At 38.1% G+C, this 24320-nt stretch overlaps 3 protein-coding genes across 4 annotated transcripts; 2 read left to right on the forward strand and 1 right to left on the reverse strand.

Moving 5' to 3' along the window:
- Window positions 1-601: 601 nt before the first annotated feature.
- On the forward strand, window positions 602-7586 carry LOC111572353 (endoribonuclease ZC3H12A). Its single transcript, XM_023275997.3, has 6 exons — window positions 602-746; window positions 2464-2913; window positions 3362-3501; window positions 5083-5317; window positions 5484-5590; window positions 5785-7586. Exons 2-6 carry the CDS (start codon window positions 2540-2542, stop codon window positions 6822-6824), a joined length of 1896 nt encoding a protein of 631 aa, XP_023131765.1. The 5' UTR covers window positions 602-746; window positions 2464-2539; the 3' UTR covers window positions 6825-7586.
- A 982-nt stretch (window positions 7587-8568) lies between these two features.
- Window positions 8569-15850, reverse strand: LOC118470705 (uncharacterized). Its single transcript, XM_035950819.2, has 8 exons — window positions 15693-15850; window positions 15333-15439; window positions 15136-15220; window positions 14598-14782; window positions 10571-10661; window positions 10002-10137; window positions 9489-9728; window positions 8569-8827 (listed from the first exon to the last, which is right to left on the reverse strand). The coding sequence occupies exons 1-8, from the start codon at window positions 15715-15717 to the stop codon at window positions 8770-8772; spliced, it is 927 nt and encodes a 308-aa protein (XP_035806712.1). The 5' UTR covers window positions 15718-15850; the 3' UTR covers window positions 8569-8769.
- Window positions 15851-21928: 6078 nt separating this feature from the next.
- LOC111584880 (uncharacterized) lies at window positions 21929-24247 on the forward strand. 2 transcript variants are annotated; one of them, XM_055013623.1, is made up of 3 exons: window positions 21944-21961; window positions 22539-22630; window positions 22726-24247. In XM_055013623.1, exons 1-3 carry the CDS (start codon window positions 21957-21959, stop codon window positions 23799-23801), a joined length of 1173 nt encoding a protein of 390 aa, XP_054869598.1. In that variant the 5' UTR covers window positions 21944-21956; the 3' UTR covers window positions 23802-24247. The 2 variants fall into 2 exon arrangements, with proteins under 2 accessions (XP_054869597.1, XP_054869598.1); XM_055013622.1 differs by having other exon boundaries at window positions 21929-21961; window positions 22539-24247.
- The last annotated feature ends 73 nt before the right edge of the window (window positions 24248-24320 follow it).

Genomic DNA, 24320 nt, shown 5'->3' on the forward strand with positions numbered 1-24320 from the left:
CGTACTCTTGCAAAACCAGACAGAAAAATGTGCAGGTTTGGTGGCTTTTTGTTATTTTGCTTTTGGTTATGTAACCTAAAACCACAAGGGGGCGCCTTGACACGTTAGAAAATAATCTTGTTTTTTAAAATCAGGATCTCAACCATCGACTGACAGTCAAAACGTGTAATCGAGTAAGGTTACACTAATAAAACCTTTCCATTGTGTCATCAAAATACATGTCTTTATCAGATTAAAGGGAAAAAAAGTTCGAAATTAAAAAAAAACACGAGGATCCGCAGCGATAATGCTGTTTAAGAGCATATGCTATGCCCTACAATAATTAAATACATCTAATTAATACTAAAAATCAGCAATGAATTCATTTTTATACTATCAAACTAAATTTTGTCGGGATTTGCTGTTTTTAATGTGCTGTATAAATACATCCACTTAATTTTTTTTAATAAAGTACAATAGGTTTATTGTAACCTAAATGGACAGCAGTAGCGACAGCAAAAAGCGTTTAAAAAAATAAAAACTGGTGTAGCTGCTGCAGTGTGAGTGACACCGCATCGTATCTCACGTTTATGCAAGTTTTTCATGGCTCTGCATGTTCGTCTGGAGGAAGGAGAGGTGGAAATTATTTCCCGGAGGGCGGTGCTATGAGGTCGAAGGAAACTTACTGTACTTTGAAACAGTAACAGGACTTATATGTGACTTCTTCTCCCAAATGGAACACCAAGACAAAGAGACAACCAGAGAAGGTAAGTTGTCGGTTCTCTCATCTGCGGTGAGGTTTTCCTGTAACTTTATCTGCTAGCCGTTAACAGAGGAAATGTCCCGTTGTTGGCCTACTTGTTACCTGTATCAGGTAGAAGCCACATTCTTAGAGTATTGTCTGTCCAGATACACTGTTACTTGTTTATCTTTTCGTATAGGCAACAAAAAATGTCGCTGTATTGGTTTCTCTTTCATTTACTGAGAGAGTAAAAGTCTAACTTGACAGTATGTTAGGAGAATAGGCCTCTTATACCCTATAGTGTTTAGCAGGTGAGTTATTTTTATTAGATTTTGATTCCCACTCATTACAATTGCTATAATCATCGTTAACACCATGTTTATTTGTACCTTTATCTGTTCTAAGAAAGAATATAATAGGTGTAGTGGTGTAAGTAAAGGCAAATAAGCTGTACCCATTTTATTTATTATTTTTTTTAATCTGCAAATTACTTTTTTATCAGCTGATTGACCATTTAATTGATAGAGCATCAGAAAATTGTCTTAGTATCTTGAGTATTGTTTGTTTGTGTGTCCCATACTCTCAGAATATTTTTTTCCCAATTTAAGTCTAGATTGAAAACCTATCTATTTAGACATGCTTTCGAATCCTAGGACTGTTTTATGGTTTTTATGGTTTTATGGTTTTCTTAGTTTTGTGTTTTTATGGGATTTATGGTTTATAGTAATCAAAAATTGTATTGTTTTGTTTATTATTCTGTCTGGAAAGCACTTTGGTCTTCTTCTATGTTGCTGGAAAGTGCTCTACAAATAAATTGATTGATTGATTGACTAAGAAAAGAAGCCGACCCCCATATGAGAGCACCAGGAAGTATCAAAATGTTGGCATTTTCACTTAAGGAAAGGCATAAACAGTTAATCAGTTACAAAAGTTGTTGAAGATTAATTTGTGTCAGTTATCTGGTTGATTGGTCAACAAATCCTTGCAGCTCTAAAGTCAGTCAAGCTGTGTTGAAAACATAATTGGATCTCTAAATAAACATTTACATACATATTGCAAAATCATGGTTTCCAGAGTAGAACTATAGTTTGAGTGGAGAAGCCTGAGACACCAAATATGTTAGGGGGAATTTTTGTTAAATTATGTATAAAACTATACATAAAAATATCTAGACTACTTCAATTTAATGGAATGATGTGGCCAATAAAACTGTGTATTTTACTTGCTGTAAACTTGATCAAACTTCAAAGAAAGGGTGAAACAAGTCAGTTCAGAAGGTATATGAATCTTTCAGAGGGTGCGGAATAATGTGATGATTTTAACAATCTTAATCCAACTTGAGAAGAAACAAAAAGAAGCAGCTGAATGTTAGGAATCAGAATGAGAAATTCCTGAGAGGGGAAATTGCTTAAGTTATAGTTGTTTCCATTCAACATCTTAGAAATATAAGCAGTACAAAAAATATATAGATAAACTTAAGTAGAAAAACATGTTCTAAAGATGTAAACAAACATAGATATTTAAAATATAAATATTAGTAGAAAAAGTATAAGCAAAAAATGTAAAATGTGCATTGTTTTAAGAAAATAAACATAAGTGTGGAGTGTACTTAAGGGTTGGATTATGTTCATTTTGTCATTTCTTGTTATAGGCTAGCGTTACTTTTAAACCGACAATTCAGTTTACTTTAAGGGTTCAAGTATGGATGTGCATATGTCTGATAAAATGTTGTTTTTCTTCAGTCATTGGAAGAATATCACCCTGATCAAGACGTACTATGTCTTCCATGTTGCTAAGAAGAGGATCAGATGCTTAAGGATGGATCAGGCACTTTCCAGACAGAGCCCAGCTTCAGACCTGCTGGAGGCAGACAGTGAGGAGCTCCAGCTAAGAGTGGATTTCTACAGGAAACTGGGTTACTCCTCAGCAGAGGTGAAAGATGCTTTGACAAAGCTGGGCCTGAACACAGACACTAACTCGGTGCTCGGAGAGCTGGTCAGGAACAGGACCAGCACCGTTCCCATCGCTTCCAGCTCAGACAATGATGAGAGGAGAGCAAGCCAAAAAGACTCTCTGCTACCTCCCAGCTGGACTGTTGGGCCCTGCAGAATCACACCTCAACTGGGGGAAGGAAAGAATATGGACTCCGAATTGAGACCTATTGTCATTGACGGCAGCAATGTTGCTATGAGGTAATCCTGATAAGAACTTTTCTTAGATCATAGATTGCAAGCTTTGTTGTTTTCCTATTTTGAGCTTTACCTGTAAAATAATATGTTCAAAACTGAGATCACTCAGCACCATGTTTTCTTTCAACTGTGACCTTGAAACATGAATTTTCTGCACTGGTTGTACCACTTGGCCTTTTACGAGGGCGTTCACTACACTGCCTGTGCATGTTTTTGCAAAAGCCGCTGTTACAATATGCAAATTCTAGAGACACAGTTCACAATCTCCACCCTGAACACATCAGAGGTGGAATTCATGAGTAATAGCCAGAGGGAATATTTCCTCAGACAGAAAAAAAAGGCATTTCAAAGGCATGTACTGATTACAAAAAGTAACAGATTTTTTACTTCTTCCTTTTAGATTTATGGTTAAGTCATTTATGCATGTTCTCTTCCTTGTTTGTTTTTACAGTCACGGCAACAAGGAAGTGTTCTCATGTCGAGGCATACAACTGGCAGTCAACTTCTTCCTGGACAGAGGTCATAGTACCATTACTGTGTTTGTTCCCTCTTGGCGCAAAGAGCAGCCCAGAGCCGATTCCCCCCTAACAGGTGAGAAGAGAAAATCATTCAGAGAGATGTTACTCATGAGGTAGACTGTAGATAGTTTTAGCCACACAAACATTGCTAAGAGTGTCAATGACAAATATGATCTGGTTCAAATTGGAATGACATTAATAAAGTTTTTCATTCATTTCTGATCTTTAACGTCAGTCAGTAAGCTGGATGGATGCCAATATGTGTAGCAAATATGACATTAATCATTTGAGCTCCTGCCATATCACTCAGACCTGAATACATTATTACTTCTTTAGTATGGTTTTGCCATATGCTACTGTTGCACTTTCCCTTTGTCACCATTTTTTATCTAATGTTAGAGAAACAACTCTTAATGCTGTCTTTTAATTATGACCTTTGTCCCAGTCAACACATCATATAACTACATTGTAAAACAGCCATTTTAACACTTTTTGTCACACAGATTAAACAAATCAATGTGTTTAATAGTGAGGTGAATGAATATGACTACTACCTAAATCTCTTTGAACACTCTGTTGGTATTGACCAATCCTGGAAATGTAAAGTGATTCATTACAGTTATGACATAATGGTTAAATAGTAAAACTACTGCACTTTTGCCAGATGTGTGGAGCAACACATTTATGATTGTGAAACAAAAGTTAACTCAACTGGCTAACAAAATACCAGCAATAAAAACGGATTTGCTTTAATTGTTTTAGGGCAGGTACAATTTCATAAGCTGGGACATTTATGCACAGTAAAGGACTCATTTCTGACAGCTCTGTCACTGACGTCTGTGGGTGTATCTGTGCGATCCAGATTAATATCACATCTATCTCTCCTTGAGCAGAAAAGCTGCCTTTTATTCAGTCCTAGCACATCATGTTTTCAAGCTAGTTGTGCATACCTATCCTCCAATAACACAACAGCTTTATAATGAAGGGTGGGACATCCTTTTGTAACTGATGCATGGCTCTTGTGATTTAGCAACCGTGCAGCCTGGGTGGAGCAATCCAAAGGTTCTTATTTTAATCTGTGAACAAGGAAGTAAAAATCTGCCTACAGGCACTTGTGGGAAAGCCCCACCAGGAAGTATATATGTTGTTTTTTTTGCATTACCACCCACTGGAGATGACTAGCAAAATGTAATTAACTACTAACATCCATTTACAGCAAGAGGTTAAGTGAACGCTCACCCTGAAAATAGCAGCACTTAGTTTAAATAGTGCCTTTAAGTAAACATCACACAACCTGGCCCCTTGGTCTTTTATGTAGAGTTCATGGTTCATTTCATTCCACTTCTAACTTGTTCAAAAAGCGTCGACAGTTTGTGTGTTGTGTTTTAAAATGTAATGTGATATAATGTGTGCACAGATAGTTATAGTGTGTGCGCAAGTAATTTAGTACCTTCCTTGATATGTTTTGACTTGTATGATTGATCTCTAAGACTTTGTAAAATGATTATTGTGTTCTTTTCTAAACCGTCTGGTTTCTGTAACATGAAGATTAAGTTGCAGATGATGACAAATTGTTAAAGGGTGTAATATACACTCAAGGGGTAACTCTTCTAGAGTATTGAATGTCTTTATACTTAACTGTTTGTTCTTTCAGATCAACATATTTTGAAGGAGCTTGAAAAGCGGAAAATAGTTGTCTTCACTCCATCACGTCGTGTTGGGGGAAAGCGAGTGGTTTGCTACGATGACCGCTTTATTGTCAAGTTGGCACATGAATCAAATGGAGTGATCGTATCAAATGACACCTACCGTGATCTCCAAGGAGAAAGACCTGAATGGAAGAAATGTATTGAGGAGAGGCTCCTCATGTACTCATTTGTGAATGACAAGTAAGCAGATAGCTTATTTCTTAGCTTATGCCTGTGTGATGTCACCTCTTCTTTATAATGCTCTTTCATGTAGTGTAAGGCATATTGCTGTTTGAGATAAACATAATTATCAATCATACAGCTGAGTTGTCATGAATAAATGAGGAAATTTCCTATTTTTTCCAAGGTTCATGCCTCCAGATGACCCTCTGGGTCGCCATGGTCCCAGCCTCGACAACTTCCTTAGGAAAAAGCCGCTGCCTGTGGAACAAAAGAGACAGCTCTGCCCATATGGTGAGATAGGATTAGCACTGAAATAAGGAAGTGTTCCCCTTCACAACTACCCGTTTTTATATTGTACAGGCATTGTTAAACTGTTCACAGTGTCACATCTGTTGGGCCTTGTGCATGAATGTGGTTCGCTAATAAGATTCGTTTTTAATGTTTGTTTTTTTGTGTCTGTGTGTGTCCATTTTTATTCCCTCCAGACAAAAAGTGCACTTATGGCATCAAATGTAAGTTCTACCATCCTGAGCGGGCAAACCAGTCCTATCTGTCCTTAGCTGATGAACTGAGAGAGAAAGCCCTGATTTCTTCACCAAAAGAAGGGAGAAATGCCAGATATTCACCCAGACACTTTCAATCTGACCCTGGGCCTGCTCATAATGCCTGTTTCCATCCTCGAGAGTTTAACACAGAGTTCATAAGAGACCAGCAGTTTTCTTTGCATTCTGGTCCCATTAATGAAAATAAACTGCTGAGTTGGGAGGATCCTAGAAACAGTACAAATCATATGTCATGCTCTGTAACAGGAAGCCCGTGTCAGAAAGAGTGGCCTGGGCTGCACTTGATGACAACACATTACTATGCCAACATGCCTCCTGAGTACCAGGATTCTGGTTTTAGCTCCTTTGAGAGTCAGTACTCTGACAATTTACATTCCCTGAGCAACTCCCACAGACCGAGGTCCCAGCATCAGAGTGACCTCGCTGGACCTAAAAATGCCCCAGAGTATTTACAGAAAAATAACACCAGCCACTCCTGCAGGGGTTGTTCCCATGCAGTGCCTTCAACAGCTCACCAGCACCATCATGAAAGCATGGACCCAAAAGGCCAACTCAACTATAACTCCTACCATTCTCATATGTTCCCACCTGCTGTGTCCCACCAACACAGCGTCCCCAACCATTATAGTGGAGCCCCCCATCTTCAGCAAAATTACTGGTCAGATCCCTTTCAGGGGCTTCCCCAAGCCAGGACATGCAGTAGTCTCCCCTCTTCAAGCCATTCTTCACACACCAGCAACTCCTGCTGCTTCTATAAGAGCCATCAGTGCCATACCTGGGGCCAACAACAGCCATCTTCTGCTGCGTTTGACCCACAAAGGTTAGAGCTCCGCAAGAAACTGCAAGCCATCTTCAACCCAAATCAGGTGGATGCAGTCATGGAAATATTCCCACATGTGATGGATGCTGAGAAACTGGCTGCAGAGATACTCAACATGAAGGTTCAAAGAGGGATATTCTGATTGTTTTTCTGTCCTGTTCATTCAGAACTGATATGATGCTTATGATAAGTTCAGGTGCATCCAGAGTTTTTTGTCACAGCAAACAGAGAATTTCTTAACAACCTTATATAGAGGCTATAGGTGAGTGTTTTTGAGTGTTCTGTGCATTATGCCATTCTAGAAATCAAATGTGACTTCATATAAATGAACAGGTTAGCTTATCTGTTCTGAGTTATATATTTGTATGACATTGTAGTCAAATGTGACCTTGTCATCCATGTTTTGGATGAAAAGTGCCTCTAGACCAAAAACTGTTCTGATTAAGTTTCTAGAGTTTAGACTGTAGATGCATATTGCATCAAGTATGATCTATTTTAAGTTCTCATGCAATAAGGAAATGCTATATAAAGTATTATGTATTTTTTTATTTTAATCACAGTTCTCCAGAACAGCCTGCTGTTCAGTATTGTCTCTGTAAATTGCAACTACAGTATACGTGAGCATATACTGTGACCACCAATGTACTCAGTGTCAATCCAGTAGAGGATCTAGATCACCAAATATTATTTAAAATAAATCCTACTCTAGCTAGGAAAGTGAAACTGAGGAAACTGATAAAAATGACTTTGATCCTAGGGAAAGGAATTTGCTGGGCATCATCATCCTTTTCCTGTAAATTAGCATTAATTTCATGAAATATTCTTCGAACAAACTCTAACAATAAATGTGTATATGAGTCACTGTATGATTGGAAATGACAATAAAAATATGTAAATAAAAAAACCTGTATCCCAGTTTCAAATCACTTATTGTAAATGTTTATTGTAAGATAAGAATCCATAAATGTGGGCCTCCAGCTAGCTCAACAGGTTAAGTGGGTGACCCATGTACAGGGGCTGGTCCCCAACGCAGCAGCCTGGGTTTGATTCCTGGCACTTTGCTGCATGTCGTTCCCCAACTCTCCTCCCTCCTTTCCTGTCTGTCTCTGCTGCATCTATCCAATAAAGGCCAAAAAAATAACGTAAAAAAAAAATGAAAAATCCATAAATGTGTATAGAAAACATTACTTCAAGTGTGTATGTGTTCCAGCTTTATTAAAAAAGAAATAATAATAATAATAATAATAATAATAATAATAATAATAATAATAATAATAATAATAATAATAATAATAACAATAAATAAATAAAAAGATGCTTTATCTAACCTGATGCTAAGGACGCCATTGTCAGCTTGTCCGTCAGTCAGCGGGTTTGGTAGATTTAAATTTTGTCCTATCACCAGCTGGAGTTGAATGCGATGATCGACCAAATGTAAATATTTATTAATAGTGCAAGTCTTCCATGCAATGTTTTAATTTCTGTCAGCTTTTCAAGAAATGTGCAGCTGGTGTGATTTTTTTGAATTGTAATTTGTGTGCCACAGTGGGCAATGTTGTGCATTTATTTCACACTATAATAAGGCCAAATTGTCATGTCAAAACAGACTTCATCATGTATTAACCTTTGAAACATGTTATGTTTCAAAGGTATGAAAGACCTAGAGCCATGCTCATATTTGCTTGAAGTGAAAATCCCTTTGTTCTAATATTTGAACATCACTCAAGCAAGGAAAATAATTTTTTCTCAGTGGCCAACGGTTTGTCTTAAGACCCACAGCCAACGTACTTGAAGCTAATGTTTTGCTAGCTCAACAAAAACAGGGATTCAGTCTGTAACTCTTATATATTATTCCCTACAAGCTTTACACAACACTTTGGAACTGCTTGTACAAATGTTATTTTTATTGTGAATAATATGACAAATATATTCCTATTCACAGACAAGATACATATCTTAAATGTTTGTATATGGATTTTGTTACAAATACATTCGTCTTTATAATGAGGTATAACATCCATGATTACTGTTCTGCATTCATGTGGTCCTGGAGTTAACGGGCAACTCTGCCTGTTGCCTCTATGTCATTATTCCCAGGCCATCAGTAGTTTGTGGAATGGTACAAAGGCACCATATCCAGGTTTGCTGCAAAGGACAGAAAATAAGTCAAAATTCAAAACATTATCGATAGACTAGCAACATTTCAAGTGTAAGGTAATTCATGTGTTTGTTTTTCACAACTTGATACAAAACCAGAAAGTCCAATTTGTAATTGCTGTACGTTAAGTGAGTTCACACCTCGTTTCTTCAATGCTGTAATTTAAGCCTGCAAAGGTGTGCTGAGATTTGCATATAAGGCTCAACCACTAAGTGCAGAGGATTTGGTGAAGTGTACCTGTAGGTGTAGTTTGTCTTAAGTTGTGCAGTGTTATGCCTACATTCACAGATACCCTGTTATGTAATTAAATGTATTTAGGTCATGCCGTAGGAATCAAACCTTAATAACTAAGGGGCTGCTGAGGCCATTATTTAATGTCAGAACATAAAATGTGGATGCTTTAATGTACTTTGTGATTTATGAATGCTTCAGGTAAATCAGCACTGCAAGCCATTAAAAGGGTTTAAAAGCATTCGATTGACCTTTTCAACAAAGCAATGAAATTACCCCAGTAAAGCACCATTGAGGGACTTACAGTGGATCCACTGAATTATAGTGCAACACTTAATGTCATGTTGCACAGCCTGAGACACATGAACAATCCACATGATGCTTGTTTTCATGTTGCAGGAAAATGATACCAGTTACCATTCAAAGTAGCTGTGTCCCTTGTGGCGGCCATCACGCAGGCCTGGATCAGGAGTCTGCAGCTCCACGCCAAGGTGGAGATCTGCCTCCCCCTGGAGGTGACCCAGGAAACGAATAGTTCCTGTGCTGATTCTTCCAGAGGGCAGCATGATTCTGACCTGGTGGCCTAGCTGAAGATCCATGGGTGAGTGGGGGACAAAAACCCGATGTGGCCCTTGTGACATCCTCCATGATCTGACACTGAAGGAAACAACTGTTTGGTTCATAACACAGCAAAACTGAGGTGTCACTGTTATATTCTATAGTGGTTCAGGTGACAGATGAAAAAGAAAATGTAAGTATGACAGTGTCAGAGATGTTTCTAAAGCTAAGTACAGATTTTATTAAGAAAAACCTTTTATATTTCCTGTCTTGCACTCAGCTAAGCTAAACAATTGATTGCAGTATAGTTGTGAATATGGTATTAATATTTTCATTTAGCTCAGTGCAGAATTACTCCTTTCCTGATTGTACCTGGAGGCTGAAGATGCGGAGGAGGCAAGTCTGGAGCTCAGCGCTGATGACAAGGACAACTGACTGCTTGACAAACTACATGCATAACTGTCACTTCTTGATGACACTTCAGACCTTCTGTGTCGGTGAAGTCCACCTGTTTATTAGAAAATAGGCGTTAACATCATTTTTGGGTTCAACAGCATCCATCCATTCATTATCTATACACCACTTAATCTTGGAGTCTATCCCAGCTGACTTAGGGTGAAGGCAGGTCACCAGTTTATCACAAGGCTACACATAGAGACAAACAAGCAATTTAGAATTGTCAGTTAACCTCAGCATGTTTTTGGACTGTGGGAGGAAGCCAGAATACCTGGAGGAAACTCCCACAAGGAGAACATGCAGAAAGATCCTAGGCCCAGGCCGGGACACAAACTGGGGAACTTCTAGCTGTGAGGTGACAGTGCTAACCACCGAGCCACTGTGCAGCCCAATTCAACAGTATGCATTTATAAGAACATTCATAATAAACATAGTGTTTCTGTCATTGTTGGATCATTGTCACGCATTGAATTACTATCACTTACTTGAGCACTCATCAAACACTTCTCCGTTGTCCACTGCTGACTCTCCATCGCAACTGTCCACTCTCACCAAGCCTCCAGCCTTAGAGACCAGCTGAGGAGAAAGGGGGCAGTTCAGAGGGCAATATGGAAATAACTATTTGCTATGAGGAGATACAGTGTAGTAATGGCAGCGTGTATTCACATTCCCTGCATGTTGCATGTGCATGCACTTCAGTACATTCTAGTACACTTCAGTGTATGTGAGTCCCATCTGTTAAAACTTGTGACCCTCTTCACACTTGACAAGCAAAAATGCAGTTCATCATTCAGCTAGTGCCCTTAAAAAGAAGCTATTTAAAAACAAGGTACTTTCTTTATGCCACTCTACCAAATTTATGGGCACTTTTTTTTTCATTTCAGCTCAGTTTGAGAGTCTCTACCGCTTCCTCTACACTTCCAATGTGTCCATGAGAGGATCTAGTCCTGGTTCAGGTCTGATGGACCATGGAAACATACACACACAAAGCGGAACAGACATAAGTGGAGAGAACGCAAGACAGGTAAAGGGAAAATAATGTTACTTGAGTTGGCAACAGCTTGCTACAGCCATGGCATTCATTTTACAATGGGCTTGTGGCTGTAGCTGGATTATTTTTTTCTTGGCTCTTGTGTACACAGCCTTACTTGTTGAAAACAAAAGTGCAGGAAGGGGAAAGATATGGCCAATGAACCAGTATAATTTGGTTTGAAAAGCTGGAGCTCTAGTGACATCCAGTGGTTAAAAAATGTTTCACACAAAGCCTTTAATAGTCATAAGTCCCTATAAACATACACCGTCTTCCATTAATATGACAGCTTCTGAACATGTTGACATCTGAATGTGCACTCTGGTCACTTCTAAAAGCCACACCTGAAATTTTAGGCCCTTTTGAGATATGAGATCCATAACATTGCTGGATCTATCAAACAGACAAGTTGTTTAGTTGTCAGTCAGATTAACGGAACAGAGTGAAAGTCTGAAAAAGTTCGTAGGTCACTTATCCATTAATGTTCATCACAGCTTCATTTAGACATACACTACCGATCAAAAGTTTTAGGACACCCCAATTTTTCCAGTTTTTTATTGGAAATTGCGCATTTTTATGTCTCATTGTACTCTGAAATGAAAGCATAGAACAAATAAACAAATGAAGATAAGAAAAAAAACAATTTAGAAACCAGAATATATTTGAAATTTTTTGACTCATCACAGTAGCCACCTTTGGCAGATATAACAGGTGAACACACTCGTGGCACTCTTTCCACAATGGAAATCAAATATTCCTCAGAAAGTTCTTCCCAACACTGAAGTTCCCATAAATGTGTGACACTTGTAGGTTGCTTTTTCTTTCACTCTTCTGTCCAGTTCATCCCAAACCAGCTCCAAGGGGTTTAAATCCGGAGACTGAGCTGGACACTCCATGTTTTCAAGTTTACCATCTTGTTCTTTTTTCCTAAGGTAGTTCTGGCATAGCTTGGACTTATGTTTTGGGTCATTATCTTGCTGTAGGATGAAACCCTGACCAAGTAGGAACATACCAGAGGGTACTGCATGGCGCTGCAGAATGCTGTGGTAGCTGTTTTGGTTCAGGGTACCTCTCACTCTGTACAAGTCACCAACCCTGGAATCAGCAAAACAGCCCCAGACCATCATGCTTCCTCCTCCATGTTTGACAGTTGATGTCACACACTTCAGTAGTCCATTGGTGATGTTTTATGAACCAGGCAAGCTTTTTTTGGTTATTCTGATGTCTTAGCAATGGCTTTCTAGCTGCATCTCAACCTGTCAGACCTGCAATTCCCAGTCTTCTCTTCACAGTTGAAACTGAGCCTTCCTAATTACGACCACTATTAAGCTGTGCTTGAAGCTGTTGTCCTGTGAGCCGCCTATCACGCAAGCTGTTGACTCTCAGAAATTTGTCTTCTGATTCTGTTGTGGTTTTTTGTCTTCCAGACCTCTTCCTGTCAGAGTTTCCCCCAGTTTCTGAGTGACTTTTGATGGTGAAGAAAACTACTCACTGACACCTTGACTTTCTTTGCCGTTTCTCTGTAGGTAAGACCTACATTTTTAAGTGTGTCTCTTCTATTGTTAATTGCCTTTTCCTCGTCATTTTTATAGCAACACACTACTTTCTGCAGTACAATACTGTTCACATAATGCTCTCGAGGGTATGGTGCCATGGTGTGTTCCAACACTATTTTTATGCAGACAGAGGGGGTTGTAGGTACTCAAGAAATGTTGGGACACCTGTAGGATTTGGTAGCACCAACTTACAAGGCTTGATCAACTTCCATTGCTACAGAACAGCTCTAAGTTGTTAATCCATTTCTTGAAAAAGGCCTTTTTGTATAATCTAAAATGTACATTATTTTCCAGTTTTGGGTAACTTTACCTCATTTTTAACCTCTGGCAGATCGTCACCTACCTTTCTACCATTTCAAGCTATCCATTGCACTTGAACTGCTTGAATTTTAATAAAAAACTGGAAAAATTGGGGTGTTCTAAAACTTTTGACTGGTAGTGTATGCACCATAGAGGCAGAAAGAGTATGTACGCCATAGTTACCATTCACACAAGAGTAGACAATGCACCAAGTGTTGTATAATACAAAGTAATGCAATAAAAAAATAAACTCAGCTGTAGTCAACAAACTAAACTGCATGTATGAGAACTCACCTGTCTGATGTGAAGAAAGGTACAGAGTGTGACTCGTCATTGGATCTTGGTACAGACTGATCGGTCTTTGTGCTGGAGATAATTTATATTATTTAACTGTATCTTGTTTTGGAGGCACACATGAGGCAGTCTGATGCTGCAAGTACTTGATAAACCCTATTAAACAACTTCAGTTCCTGTTACCATCTCGTGGGAAAAATGGATTTCTTTTTTTAATGGTGAATATCATTAATCTAAGCAGTTTCTGCCTGTTTTTTATCGCAATAAAGTTTTACTTTTATGGACATTTCTGTATACCGCTGGATAGATTTGAAATTGTAGCGCAAAGTGAGGGAGGAAGGTGTAAGTATTTGGCAGGCAAACTTGATTTAGAAACGAATATTGGTGCAAAAATGTAGGAAAAGCATTTCTGTCAGGTTATCAGAATTGAGTGCATGTCTGAAAGTAGCTTTCAAAAGTTGGACTATTAAAGGATAAGCATACACAAGCAACGGTACTCTGAGATGTGTGAAGTGATTTGTGGAAGATTTTTTCCACATTTCAGCACCAATAACAATCCAAAAATATCACAGATAGAACAAAAGGCAGTTTGTACACCAAACACATACTTAGAATGAACCTTTCTCCTTCAATTTCAAATTTTCTGATAGGAAATAAATTGAAGTGTTTATAATAATAAACTTCACTGCAATAAAAAACAGACATCAACAAATTAGAATAACAATACTTTCCAGTAATGGGTGTATAACAGAAGCTTTGTTTGTTGCTTCCAGCTGCTTAATAGTTTCCTTCCAGATTGTTTCAAATACCTGGAGCATCAGACTGTAACAGGATCCATATGTGGCTCCTGACAAAGAAAGCTGAGCACATTTGCACATATGGAAGAATATAGCGAGTAACTTCATTAAATATTTCTAAATACAAACGATCACTAGAAAAGCAGATCAGTCTGGTTCAGAGTCCAACAGCAAATCACAGTGTGCCCTTTTCTTCACATCAGACAAATGAGCTATCACATAAAGAATCACGGTTTAGTTTGAAATGTTTTGGGGGAGTTTTCCTCTGAATTTATTCATACCTGCAGCATCAGACAGCAGCAGGACCTATGTATGTGACTTTTGCGCATTAACGCACAGAACAACAGCAATAATGAAGTAAACTAGAATAATAATTTTTTTGGACAATTTTATACGTGTCTAGACTTCATCTTCTGTTTGTTATGTATTAAATGTGGCCTATATCTGAATGACAGAATTTAAGGGATTGAGGAAGCCAGCAATGTTATGTATCCAATGTCTAAAAAAAACAAACCACACAAATTCACAAGCACACCTGATTGCGTAGCTCTTCCTGATTTCTTTGCAACACTGCAAACCTCCTTTCCCATGATGCTCTCTCACAAGCAATCCTTGTTTTGAGTGACAGGATCTCTTTCTCAGTTTTGGTCAGTCTTTTTTGAAGGCCAGTTGTATGATCAGGGCTGCCTGGTATGGCTGCAATCCCTTTACTTTCAGAACCTGGTAAGTAACAAAAAAGGTCATCAAGTTATATCTGTACTTTCCACATGTGTGAAGGAGAGGAAGTATTACAGAAAGCTGCAGATGGATCTTGTATTCAGAAAACAAATAAGATAGTGGATCCTGTCATCTGTTTACATTCAACCCTGATAGATGTGACAGACTTTTATTCCAAGACAGTCCATTAAAAGGGATAAAGGAAGTTAATCTTTTGTAATCCTTCCAAATAAAACAAAGGGGCCAATGAAGTTTGAAGGTTGATTGAGCTAAAGTGACTCTGAATAAAATAAAACTGTCAAAGCCTTTTCAGTTGAAAGTAAACATTTCAAACTTTGATTTGATGAGGTCCTTACCCACACGTTGTTTCGGTTGTTGACTTTTGTCCTCTGTAATGTGCTTTTCTCTTGGTAAGAATTTGATTGCATTGTATGGGCATATCTGCAATGTAAACGTACACGATTTATAACCACCACATAATAGAACCCATGTAAAAATATGTTAGGAACAAGATATCTAAATGTGAAACCAAAGACATATTTTACACACTCACCCAAAGGAACCTGCAGGTGCAGAGTATTCCCTTGAATGTCCATGTAAACACTGTCCACAGGATATATTCTGTCATGTTGAAGCCTGGTCCTCTCACATTGTGCTGTACTGATCAGAGAAAGAACAAAAGCTACAGTGTTCAGTTCATAAAAGCTTGTACTAGTACAGCTGGAATGATACTGGATTTTTATCTAGTTTTACTTAGTAGTCAGGTGCAGGCTAATAAAGAGTGTTACACCATCTGTAGGTAGATGGCGCCATGCTATGACATCATACACAGTCACACATATGAACAGAAACCTGGATGGAAACTTGATATTGGAAAATGCTCAGCTAGAGCTGACCTTTTCTAGAGCCTTACCTGTAGGATGGGAGTAAACTCCCATGTGAGGTCATAAGGAAACAGTGGCTCCCATTTCTGCTCAATAGGCTTCTGTCCTGGTCTGTGGTGAATGCTACTGTAGTGCACAAGGCTCACTGATCTGTTGCTGTGCACCAGCTCTGTATGAACTGTGCTGCTGACGACTGCTGGGTAGGTAAATCTTGTCTAATCTTCTTAGCCATGCAGTTCCACTCCAGTTGCATCCAGGCTTACTGTGGTCTACAGAGCCTTATATAAAAAGTATCCACATGCAGTGCAAATATTGCCCCTGTTCATAGAAGGAGGCTTCAGTGTCCACTGTGACAGAGCTGTGTCTATTAGCATATTAAAAGATCTGCACTTATATAGCACTTTTTAAACTTGCTTAGGCTCTACCAAACACTCTACAATAGGTTGCTCATTCACCCATTCTCACATACCAGCTGTGGTACTCGCCTGCTATCGTGAGTGACTTGGGGTTCTGTGTCCTACCCAAGGGCACTTCAGCATGTGGAGGGGTCGAGGATCAAACTACCAACTTTTCAATTAGTGGAAAAATTGCTCTACTATCTGAGTCATGGCCAACAGCTGCCCACTTGGGTAAACTAATGCTACATTTTGTTTTGTTAGCTTACAAAAAACACATTTGATCTGAAGTGAGCCTATAGGTTTTAAGTGTTGTCTTCATTTTCCATTAAACTGACTACATACTACAAGTTCCTCTACACTGTAAAAGTATTTTTTTTAAATTAAAAAGCAAAGAAAGGGGAATAACTGGGTTACCAAAAAATACTGCATAATAATGGAAAATAACAATGTCGGGAAAAAATACAGTACATTTTCACAATAAAAGTACAGTTTCATTTTACGTGAAATTATGTGTATTTTATATATTAGAACATAGAAAATATGTTATTATTATTATTAGAGAAATCTTATATTGTAATATTATATAATAATTACATATAAATATTATATTATAAAATGCATATTATATATGCATATAGATCCAATAGGCCAATATTTCTGTCTGTGTTAATTATCACTAGCTGCATCTAAATTTAGCAATATATTTACAGTATTTAAGTTTTACCGATTAAACAGAAAGGAAATATTTGTGACGATACATGTAATCAGTAAAACATAATACTCACTATTGTACATATAATTATGTTGTGCAGAGACAAAAGAAGGGGATCATCTTGATCTGTAAACTGTTATCCTTTTGAGTTATAGTGAGACTGTAGACAAATACTCTAAATGGCATTAGTTATTTTCCTAACATTTAAGCTGGAATGACTCAACAGCTGTCTTGTAAAACTACACTTACACAGATTTATGTATGGATGTTGATCAATCAGTAGCATCTCTTTCCTCTAGGAAGTGTACAAGGGACTTATATAACAGGAAAGATTTGACCTGCTCCACATTCTGAAGAGAGATTTGTACTTAGTACTCTCTGTTATCTGTGTCTCTCTTCAACTGTATGTTTGTTCCCACAAACCAAGCAGTGGATATTTATTTTGGGTTTTCCAGTACAGCTGGAAAATGACCCTCTTACAGTCCAGAGCCTTGGGGTAATTATCCACTTTGCTTGATTGGTAATCCAGCCTTGAATGAAGGAAGGTTTTCTATGGCTAATCACCTGAAAGTGAATAAAACTCCACATTGGTAGAAGAAGCAGAAGAAGAAAACATCTGCTGATGTCTATAGGTTGTACACTCGACTGTTAATACAACAAAGGATTTTCAGCTAACTATTGCTGATAATATCTTTATGAAATTCTTTGTTTAATTAGGATTTGAATTTATCCAATATATTTTGATCCTGCATGTTTAAGAAGAGGGCTTAACAGTGGATCTTTCTGCATGGAGTTTGCATGTTCTCCCTGTGCATGTGTGGGTTTTCTCAGGGTACTCCAGCTTCCTCCCACAGTCCAAAAATATGCTGAGGTTAATTTGTAACTCTAAATTGTCCATAGGTGTGAATGTGAGTGTGACTGTTTGCTTGTATATGTAGCCCTGTGACAGACTGGTGACCTGTCCAGAGTGTCCCCTGCCTTCACCCCAAGTCAGCTGGAATAGACTCCAGTCCCCCTGTGACTCTAATGTATATTAAGCGGTATGTAAATAATGGATGGATGGATGTTTGAAAAGAATTATAATTTGTTGACTGAACATGTCAAACTGATGGGAGCTTAACCTTGTTGTAACCTTGTATCATTTTTCTTCTATTGCTTTGGATAAACAGAAAAAGTTTATCCAAAGCAATAGAGACATAGTATGCAACATAGTATAGAAATGAACTTATTGCCTATGCGAGATAGTTTTGTTGCATTTTGACATTTTTCCCAGTTTTTAGTAGTCACTAAACAAAATTTCCAGGAATATCATCCATTTACTGAGGAGGTGCAACCATAGCACTGTGTTTAAATGTAAATGAAAATGTCCAACACAGTTAAGATAACTCTCTTTACACTGAAACTATCTAGGTCAGACACACTGTGCAGTGTGTTAGATGTAGCACTCATCATAAGGCCAAGTGAGACTTCTTTTTTACAAAAGACAAAAACCCCTTTAAACCTCTACACTAGTGTGTAAAGTAAATCTTAAACAGCAAATAGTCTTACTGTTATAACACAACATGTGTTGAATAGACCTCCCTGACTGTAAGTTTTGTGTACACAAACTAGTGTACTGTATGTTACCTAGTGTATTTGATACTTTTTGTTGGTAGATGCCTGTCAGACAGAGGATTATTTGAGAGCTGTTTGTTCAGTCTAAGCCGCCGCATCATATATCTTACACTGTAGAATTCAAGTGTGAAAGGGGCAGCATTTTTTCACATTTGATTATTCTATTAATTATACGATATTAGTGTCTTTAGTTCCAAACTAAAGCTTGGCATTCAAGGGAAATGTGAGCCCACAGGCTATGTCCCCATGGTTATTCTTGTTTGTCAGTAGATGTATAAATTTAGGCCATTATATGTAACTAAGAAACAGCAACCCTTTCCTCCCAGCTTAACACAATACCAATGGTATCTGATATCAGCGTTGTCTAAGCTCTTCATTGGTACTTGTTTGACAATGAGTTGGTGAAATGTTGTTTTTCTGGCATGGTTCCATTGGAGCTCATTTTGGAATGCAAATGATATGATACTTGCATAGTGGTGACGGCCTGTGTGCTGGGATATTTACATGGTGATACATGGCAAAATGAGGTGCACTGCATTTTGGCATATACAAAGATATGGGGCAGTTTCCTATCAGATAGTATGTGTACAGTAGGAACATCAATACATGAGAGCCCAGTAACTTCATTAACAGCCTTAAATAAAGTACCGTGCTAGTCACACTAAGTATGCAACCGTCTGTAAATGTTATTGTGAGAATATGTGAGTAAATACAGTATGTTTGAATATTGATGTGTAACAGGTGCAACTATGTTTTTTTTAATGGACAATGGAATGATCTATCAAATAGACATTCAGAATGTTAAATGAATTAAATCTTTCTTTCATCATGGTGATGGCAGCATTTGTGCAAGAATACCTTGTAAAATTCAATCAAGGGTAGTATGATGCTTTCAGTAAGCTGAATTACACAAATCAAGTGGCTGTTTTTAATAATTAGACTTTTTCCACAACTGCACAGTGTCCAACACTTAAAAGTAATTTCTGTACTAGAAACACTGTAAATTCACAGTACTCATCTTTCGCCGTCTATACACTGGCTTTTAAGTATGTTTAGGGTAGATTTTAAGAGTCGAGGCTCGCTCTAGTCTCTCTCCCCAGCTATATATCTGACTTCTTTGTACTATGTGCACACAGTATGCATTTAAAGATCCTTGAGCAGTGGTCTTTTGAGAGAGTGTCAGTGAGGCTGAAGAGAACAAAAAAGAAAAGGAAAAATATGGGGGTGTGCAGAAAGAAGTGAGGTCACCAGAAGTGTGCCACCTGCTCCTCATCTTTGCTTGAGGCTAATGCAGCTCAAAGCTATATTAGTCTCAGTAAGCATATGTAACACACCAATCTCAAGAGAGATGCATTGTAAGCAATATAGGTGTCAGGTTTTGTCAAGGAATGAATAAGAATGTGTATAATAAAAAGACGATATCTCTTTGATCACCTACATCAATTCAGATTTTTTTTTCATTCTATTTACTCTGTTCACTATGAGTCTGTAATGCTAAAAAAGTACCAAGTAGGAAGGGAAATCTTCACATTTACTTGTGTAGTTTTATATAGTATAGTATCTTCAAAGAAACAGTACATTTTTACACCTGTTTCTTATTTTCCACATTTAAACAGGCAGTCTTAGTTTATCATTATACAGTGCGTATGTCGTAAATAGATTTACTACCTTATTTAGAATTCTTTAGATTCTTGATATAACCCTCAAACTACTTTGCATTGTCAATACATGGCACAAAATTTCATATGCCTCATGCAGCTGCGATGAAAAAAAGGAAGGACTTCTGTCACCTGAATTGCGCAAGTCCCTTTTGTGTCGTGCCCAAGAATTCTACGTTCTTTAGGCCACAAAGAGGTAATTGTAGTGTGTGGGGGCTTTATGGCTGGCAGAGAGAGCGTCTCTGATTTCACATTGTGTTGAACAGAAACCAGGAGGCTCCCTATACAATCAACCCACAGGGCAGTGAAATCTCACCTGCACTCTTATAGACCAACACTGGCCTAATCCACTCAGTTATTTTAGTAAATGGTTAATTGCTGGGTGCACTGTTTTATTTAACCTTCATCTTAGCAACGTAACACTGCAACGCACTGTAATCTAATATCTTCTTTTACTGTGAAGTGGCACAAACAAGTGGTTGATTTAAATATAGAAATACAGAAAAAACTTGCTGAAGCAGTAACTGTGACTTGAACTGAAGCAAGAAAAGTCCGAGGCACTCTGTACTTACTCAATTAAAAGTCCTTTATTAGCTACATGGACACCACCAACATGTTTCGACACCAAGTCTTCGTCAGGGCAACATTTGTAAATGAACTGAACAGCAGGAAGTCTACTTTTAAAAAACACTTAACAGGAAGTCACATGATCGTGTGTGGTCATGTGACTCCACCCAAGTATTCATTCATAAAAGACAAATAAAATATATACACTTTGGAATATTTTCACAGAGCAATAGGCAAGCATATCATCCATAATGCATAAATAAAGCTCATTATGTAACACTATATTTCAATAATAAACCATGATGCATCATGTTAACATATAGAAGAAAATAAATAATGAAAAAATTACTGACTGCAAGGCACTGTGTGTAGAATAGGAAACAGTGGCATGAAACAGTGAGTAAACCCTCATCATCAAAGACAATCATTCAGAACACATTAATATATTTACAGAAACGGAGAAAAGTCTATTTCTTCATTTAGTCCAGGGAACACAGTTGCTTTCAAAGAGTGGATCCAGAAGGTTTCCCTCTGCAATAATCTTTTCAACCTGTCACCCCCCTCGGGGAGTGTTCTCAATAACTTCAATTGCCATGATTGTGAGTTCATTAATGTTTGTGTGGGTCATGTTCTTGAAATGTTTTGCAATCGGATATTCCATGTTTCCTTTACGGATAGCATATTTGTGTTCTGCAAAACGCTCTTTCAGTTTTCTTTTTGTGCGACCAATGTAAAAACACCCACAAACACAGTCCAGTCGATATACCACATGTGTTGTATTACAGTTTGCAAAAGAACGACATTTAAAAGTGTAGGTGCATGTAGAGTCCATAAAATGTGTAGAACGATTGATCTGTGTGCAATGGACACATGCCCCACATCTGAAGGTGCCAATGGGTTTTTTGAAAAAAGTCTCAAGTTTTGATGCTGGCAAATAGTTTTTGACGATTTTGTCCTTGAGGGTGGGGGCTTTTTTAAAGGCAAACCTGGGGGGCTCAGAGAACAAGGGGCCCAGTGAAGGGTCACAAGCCAGTATGGACCAGTTTTTTGTAATGGCGTTTTTGATTTTGTATGCCATGTTGCTGTACTGTAAAGTACAGAAAATTCTGTTTTTTGTTTGTGATGGAGCTCGCTGTCTCCTTATGAGAAGATTTCTTCTGTCCAAAGTTTTTGCTCGTGTTAGAGCCCCACTCAGTGTCTTTGCTTTGTAGCCCCTTTGAACGAACCGCTGTTGCATTTCCGTAGCTTGGGTATTGAAGTCCGTTTGAGAGTTGCAGATGCGCTTGAGACGTTGAAATTGCCCAAATGGAATGTTTGAGCGGATAAAGGGGGAGCTACAGTAATATGGGGTAAGAATGATTACATCATGGAAGCCCAAAAACAATTAAACAATAGACAGTATTATGACAGTATTATGTGCCACTCAAATCGAACCCCACTGAGAACATAAAAAGAGACCTTTTTGCAATTTTGAACCCTGCACTGGAAAATAAGTGGATTAACAAGAATGAATTTGAATTTCTCTCTCCCTCTAACCCTAAACTGGCAACTTTTTATCTTCTTCCCAAAATACACAAAAACCTTCATTCACCCCCAGGTAGACCAATAATTAACGGAATTGACACTATTACAGAACCAGCTTCTCAATATATAGACTTTGTTATCAAACCCCTAACAATGTCACTGAAAGCATATTTGCAAGATACTACACATATACTCAAGGACCTTCAAGAAATGCAACAAGCCCCAAATGCTATTTTAGCAACCATGGATGTTGAGTCACTTTACTCAAATATTGACCACCAGGAAGGCCTAGAGGCCCTTGAACATTTTTTACAAAAAAGATCAAACACCGAGACTCCTCCGACACAATTTGTTGTTTCTCTCACCCAATGGTCCCTCAATAACAATATATTCCTATTCCAGGATCGTCTCTACCAACAAACCAAGGGGACTGCCATGGGGGCTTCATACGCCCCCAACTATGCGGGATTATTTTTGGGGCTATGGGAAGAGAGGTATGTGCACAGCACTGAAAACCCCTTCAAACAGCTCATCAAATACTATGGTCGTTACATTGATGACCTTTTCTTCATTTTTACTGGTACAACAGAACAACTTCAAGAATTTCATCAATATTTAAACAGCACTAATCCTAACATCAAACTCAGTTTGGAATTCAGCAACAAAGAAATAAACTTCTTGGACCTTCTAATATCACTGGATGAACAAGGCTCAATACACACATCTCTGTTCAGAAAAAGTACAGATCGAAATACTGTTTTACATGCTGAATCCTTCCATCCTAAGAGTCTCATTGAAAACATTCCATTTGGGCAATTTCAACGTCTCAAGCGCATCTGCAACTCTCAAACGGACTTCAATACCCAAGCTACGGAAATGCAACAGCGGTTCGTTCAAAGGGGCTACAAAGCAAAGACACTGAGTGGGGCTCTAACACGAGCAAAAACTTTGGACAGAAGAAATCTTCTCATAAGGAGACAGCGAGCTCCATCACAAACAAAAAACAGAATTTTCTGTACTTTACAGTACAGCAACATGGCATACAAAATCAAAAACGCCATTACAAAAAACTGGTCCATACTGGCTTGTGACCCTTCACTGGGCCCCTTGTTCTCTGAGCCCCCCAGGTTTGCCTTTAAAAAAGCCCCCACCCTCAAGGACAAAATCGTCAAAAACTATTTGCCAGCATCAAAACTTGAGACTTTTTTCAAAAAACCCATTGGCACCTTCAGATGTGGGGCATGTGTCCATTGCACACAGATCAATCGTTCTACACATTTTATGGACTCTACATGCACCTACACTTTTAAATGTCGTTCTTTTGCAAACTGTAATACAACACATGTGGTATATCGACTGGACTGTGTTTGTGGGTGTTTTTACATTGGTCGCACAAAAAGAAAACTGAAAGAGCGTTTTGCAGAACACAAATATGCTATCCGTAAAGGAAACATGGAATATCCGATTGCAAAACATTTCAAGAACATGACCCACACAAACATTAATGAACTCACAATCATGGCAATTGAAGTTATTGAGAACACTCCCCGAGGGGGTGACAGGTTGAAAAGATTATTGCAGAGGGAAACCTTCTGGATCCACTCTTTGAAAGCAACTGTGTTCCCTGGACTAAATGAAGAAATAGACTTTTCTCCGTTTCTGTAAATATATTAATGTGTTCTGAATGATTGTCTTTGATGATGAGGGTTTACTCACTGTTTCATGCCACTGTTTCCTATTCTACACACAGTGCCTTGCAGTCAGTAATTTTTTCATTATTTATTTTCTTCTATATGTTAACATGATGCATCATGGTTTATTATTGAAATATAGTGTTACATAATGAGCTTTATTTATGCATTATGGATGATATGCTTGCCTATTGCTCTGTGAAAATATTCCAAAGTGTATATATTTTATTTGTCTTTTATGAATGAATACTTGGGTGGAGTCACATGACCACACACGATCATGTGACTTCCTGTTAAGTGTTTTTTAAAAGTAGACTTCCTGCTGTTCAGTTCATTTACAAATGTTGCCCTGACGAAGACTTGGTGTCGAAACATGTTGGTGGTGTCCATGTAGCTAATAAAGGACTTTTAATTGAGTAAGTACAGAGTGCCTCGGACTTTTCTTGCTTCAGTTCAAGTCACAGTTACTGCTTCAGCAAGTTTTTTCTGTATT

This window comes from Amphiprion ocellaris, chromosome 9 (genome assembly GCF_022539595.1).
Source record: "Amphiprion ocellaris isolate individual 3 ecotype Okinawa chromosome 9, ASM2253959v1, whole genome shotgun sequence".
In the NCBI taxonomy this organism is placed as follows: domain Eukaryota; kingdom Metazoa; phylum Chordata; class Actinopteri; family Pomacentridae; genus Amphiprion; species Amphiprion ocellaris.

Excerpts from the sequence above, each read along its gene's own strand:
- LOC111584880 (XM_055013622.1), top strand. The coding sequence starts at position 22,572 with ATGGGGGCTTCATACGCCCCCAACTATGCGGGATTATTTTTGGGGCTA.
- LOC111572353 (XM_023275997.3), top strand. The coding sequence starts at position 2,540 with ATGGATCAGGCACTTTCCAGACAGAGCCCAGCTTCAGACCTGCTGGAG. Across the intron at positions 3,502-5,082 it reads AGCCGATTCCCCCCTAACAG|ATCAACATATTTTGAAGGAG; the intron begins GTGAGAAGAGAA and ends TTGTTCTTTCAG. Across the intron at positions 5,318-5,483 it reads TACTCATTTGTGAATGACAA|GTTCATGCCTCCAGATGACC; the intron begins GTAAGCAGATAG and ends ATTTTTTCCAAG.
- LOC118470705 (XM_035950819.2), bottom strand. The coding sequence starts at position 15,717 with ATGGGAGTTTACTCCCATCCTACAG. Across the intron at positions 15,221-15,332 it reads GCACCTGCAGGTTCCTTTGG|ATATGCCCATACAATGCAAT; the intron begins GTGAGTGTGTAA and ends TTTACATTGCAG. Across the intron at positions 10,662-14,597 it reads AGGAAGAGCTACGCAATCAG|CTGGTCTCTAAGGCTGGAGG; the intron begins GTGTGCTTGTGA and ends CTTTCTCCTCAG.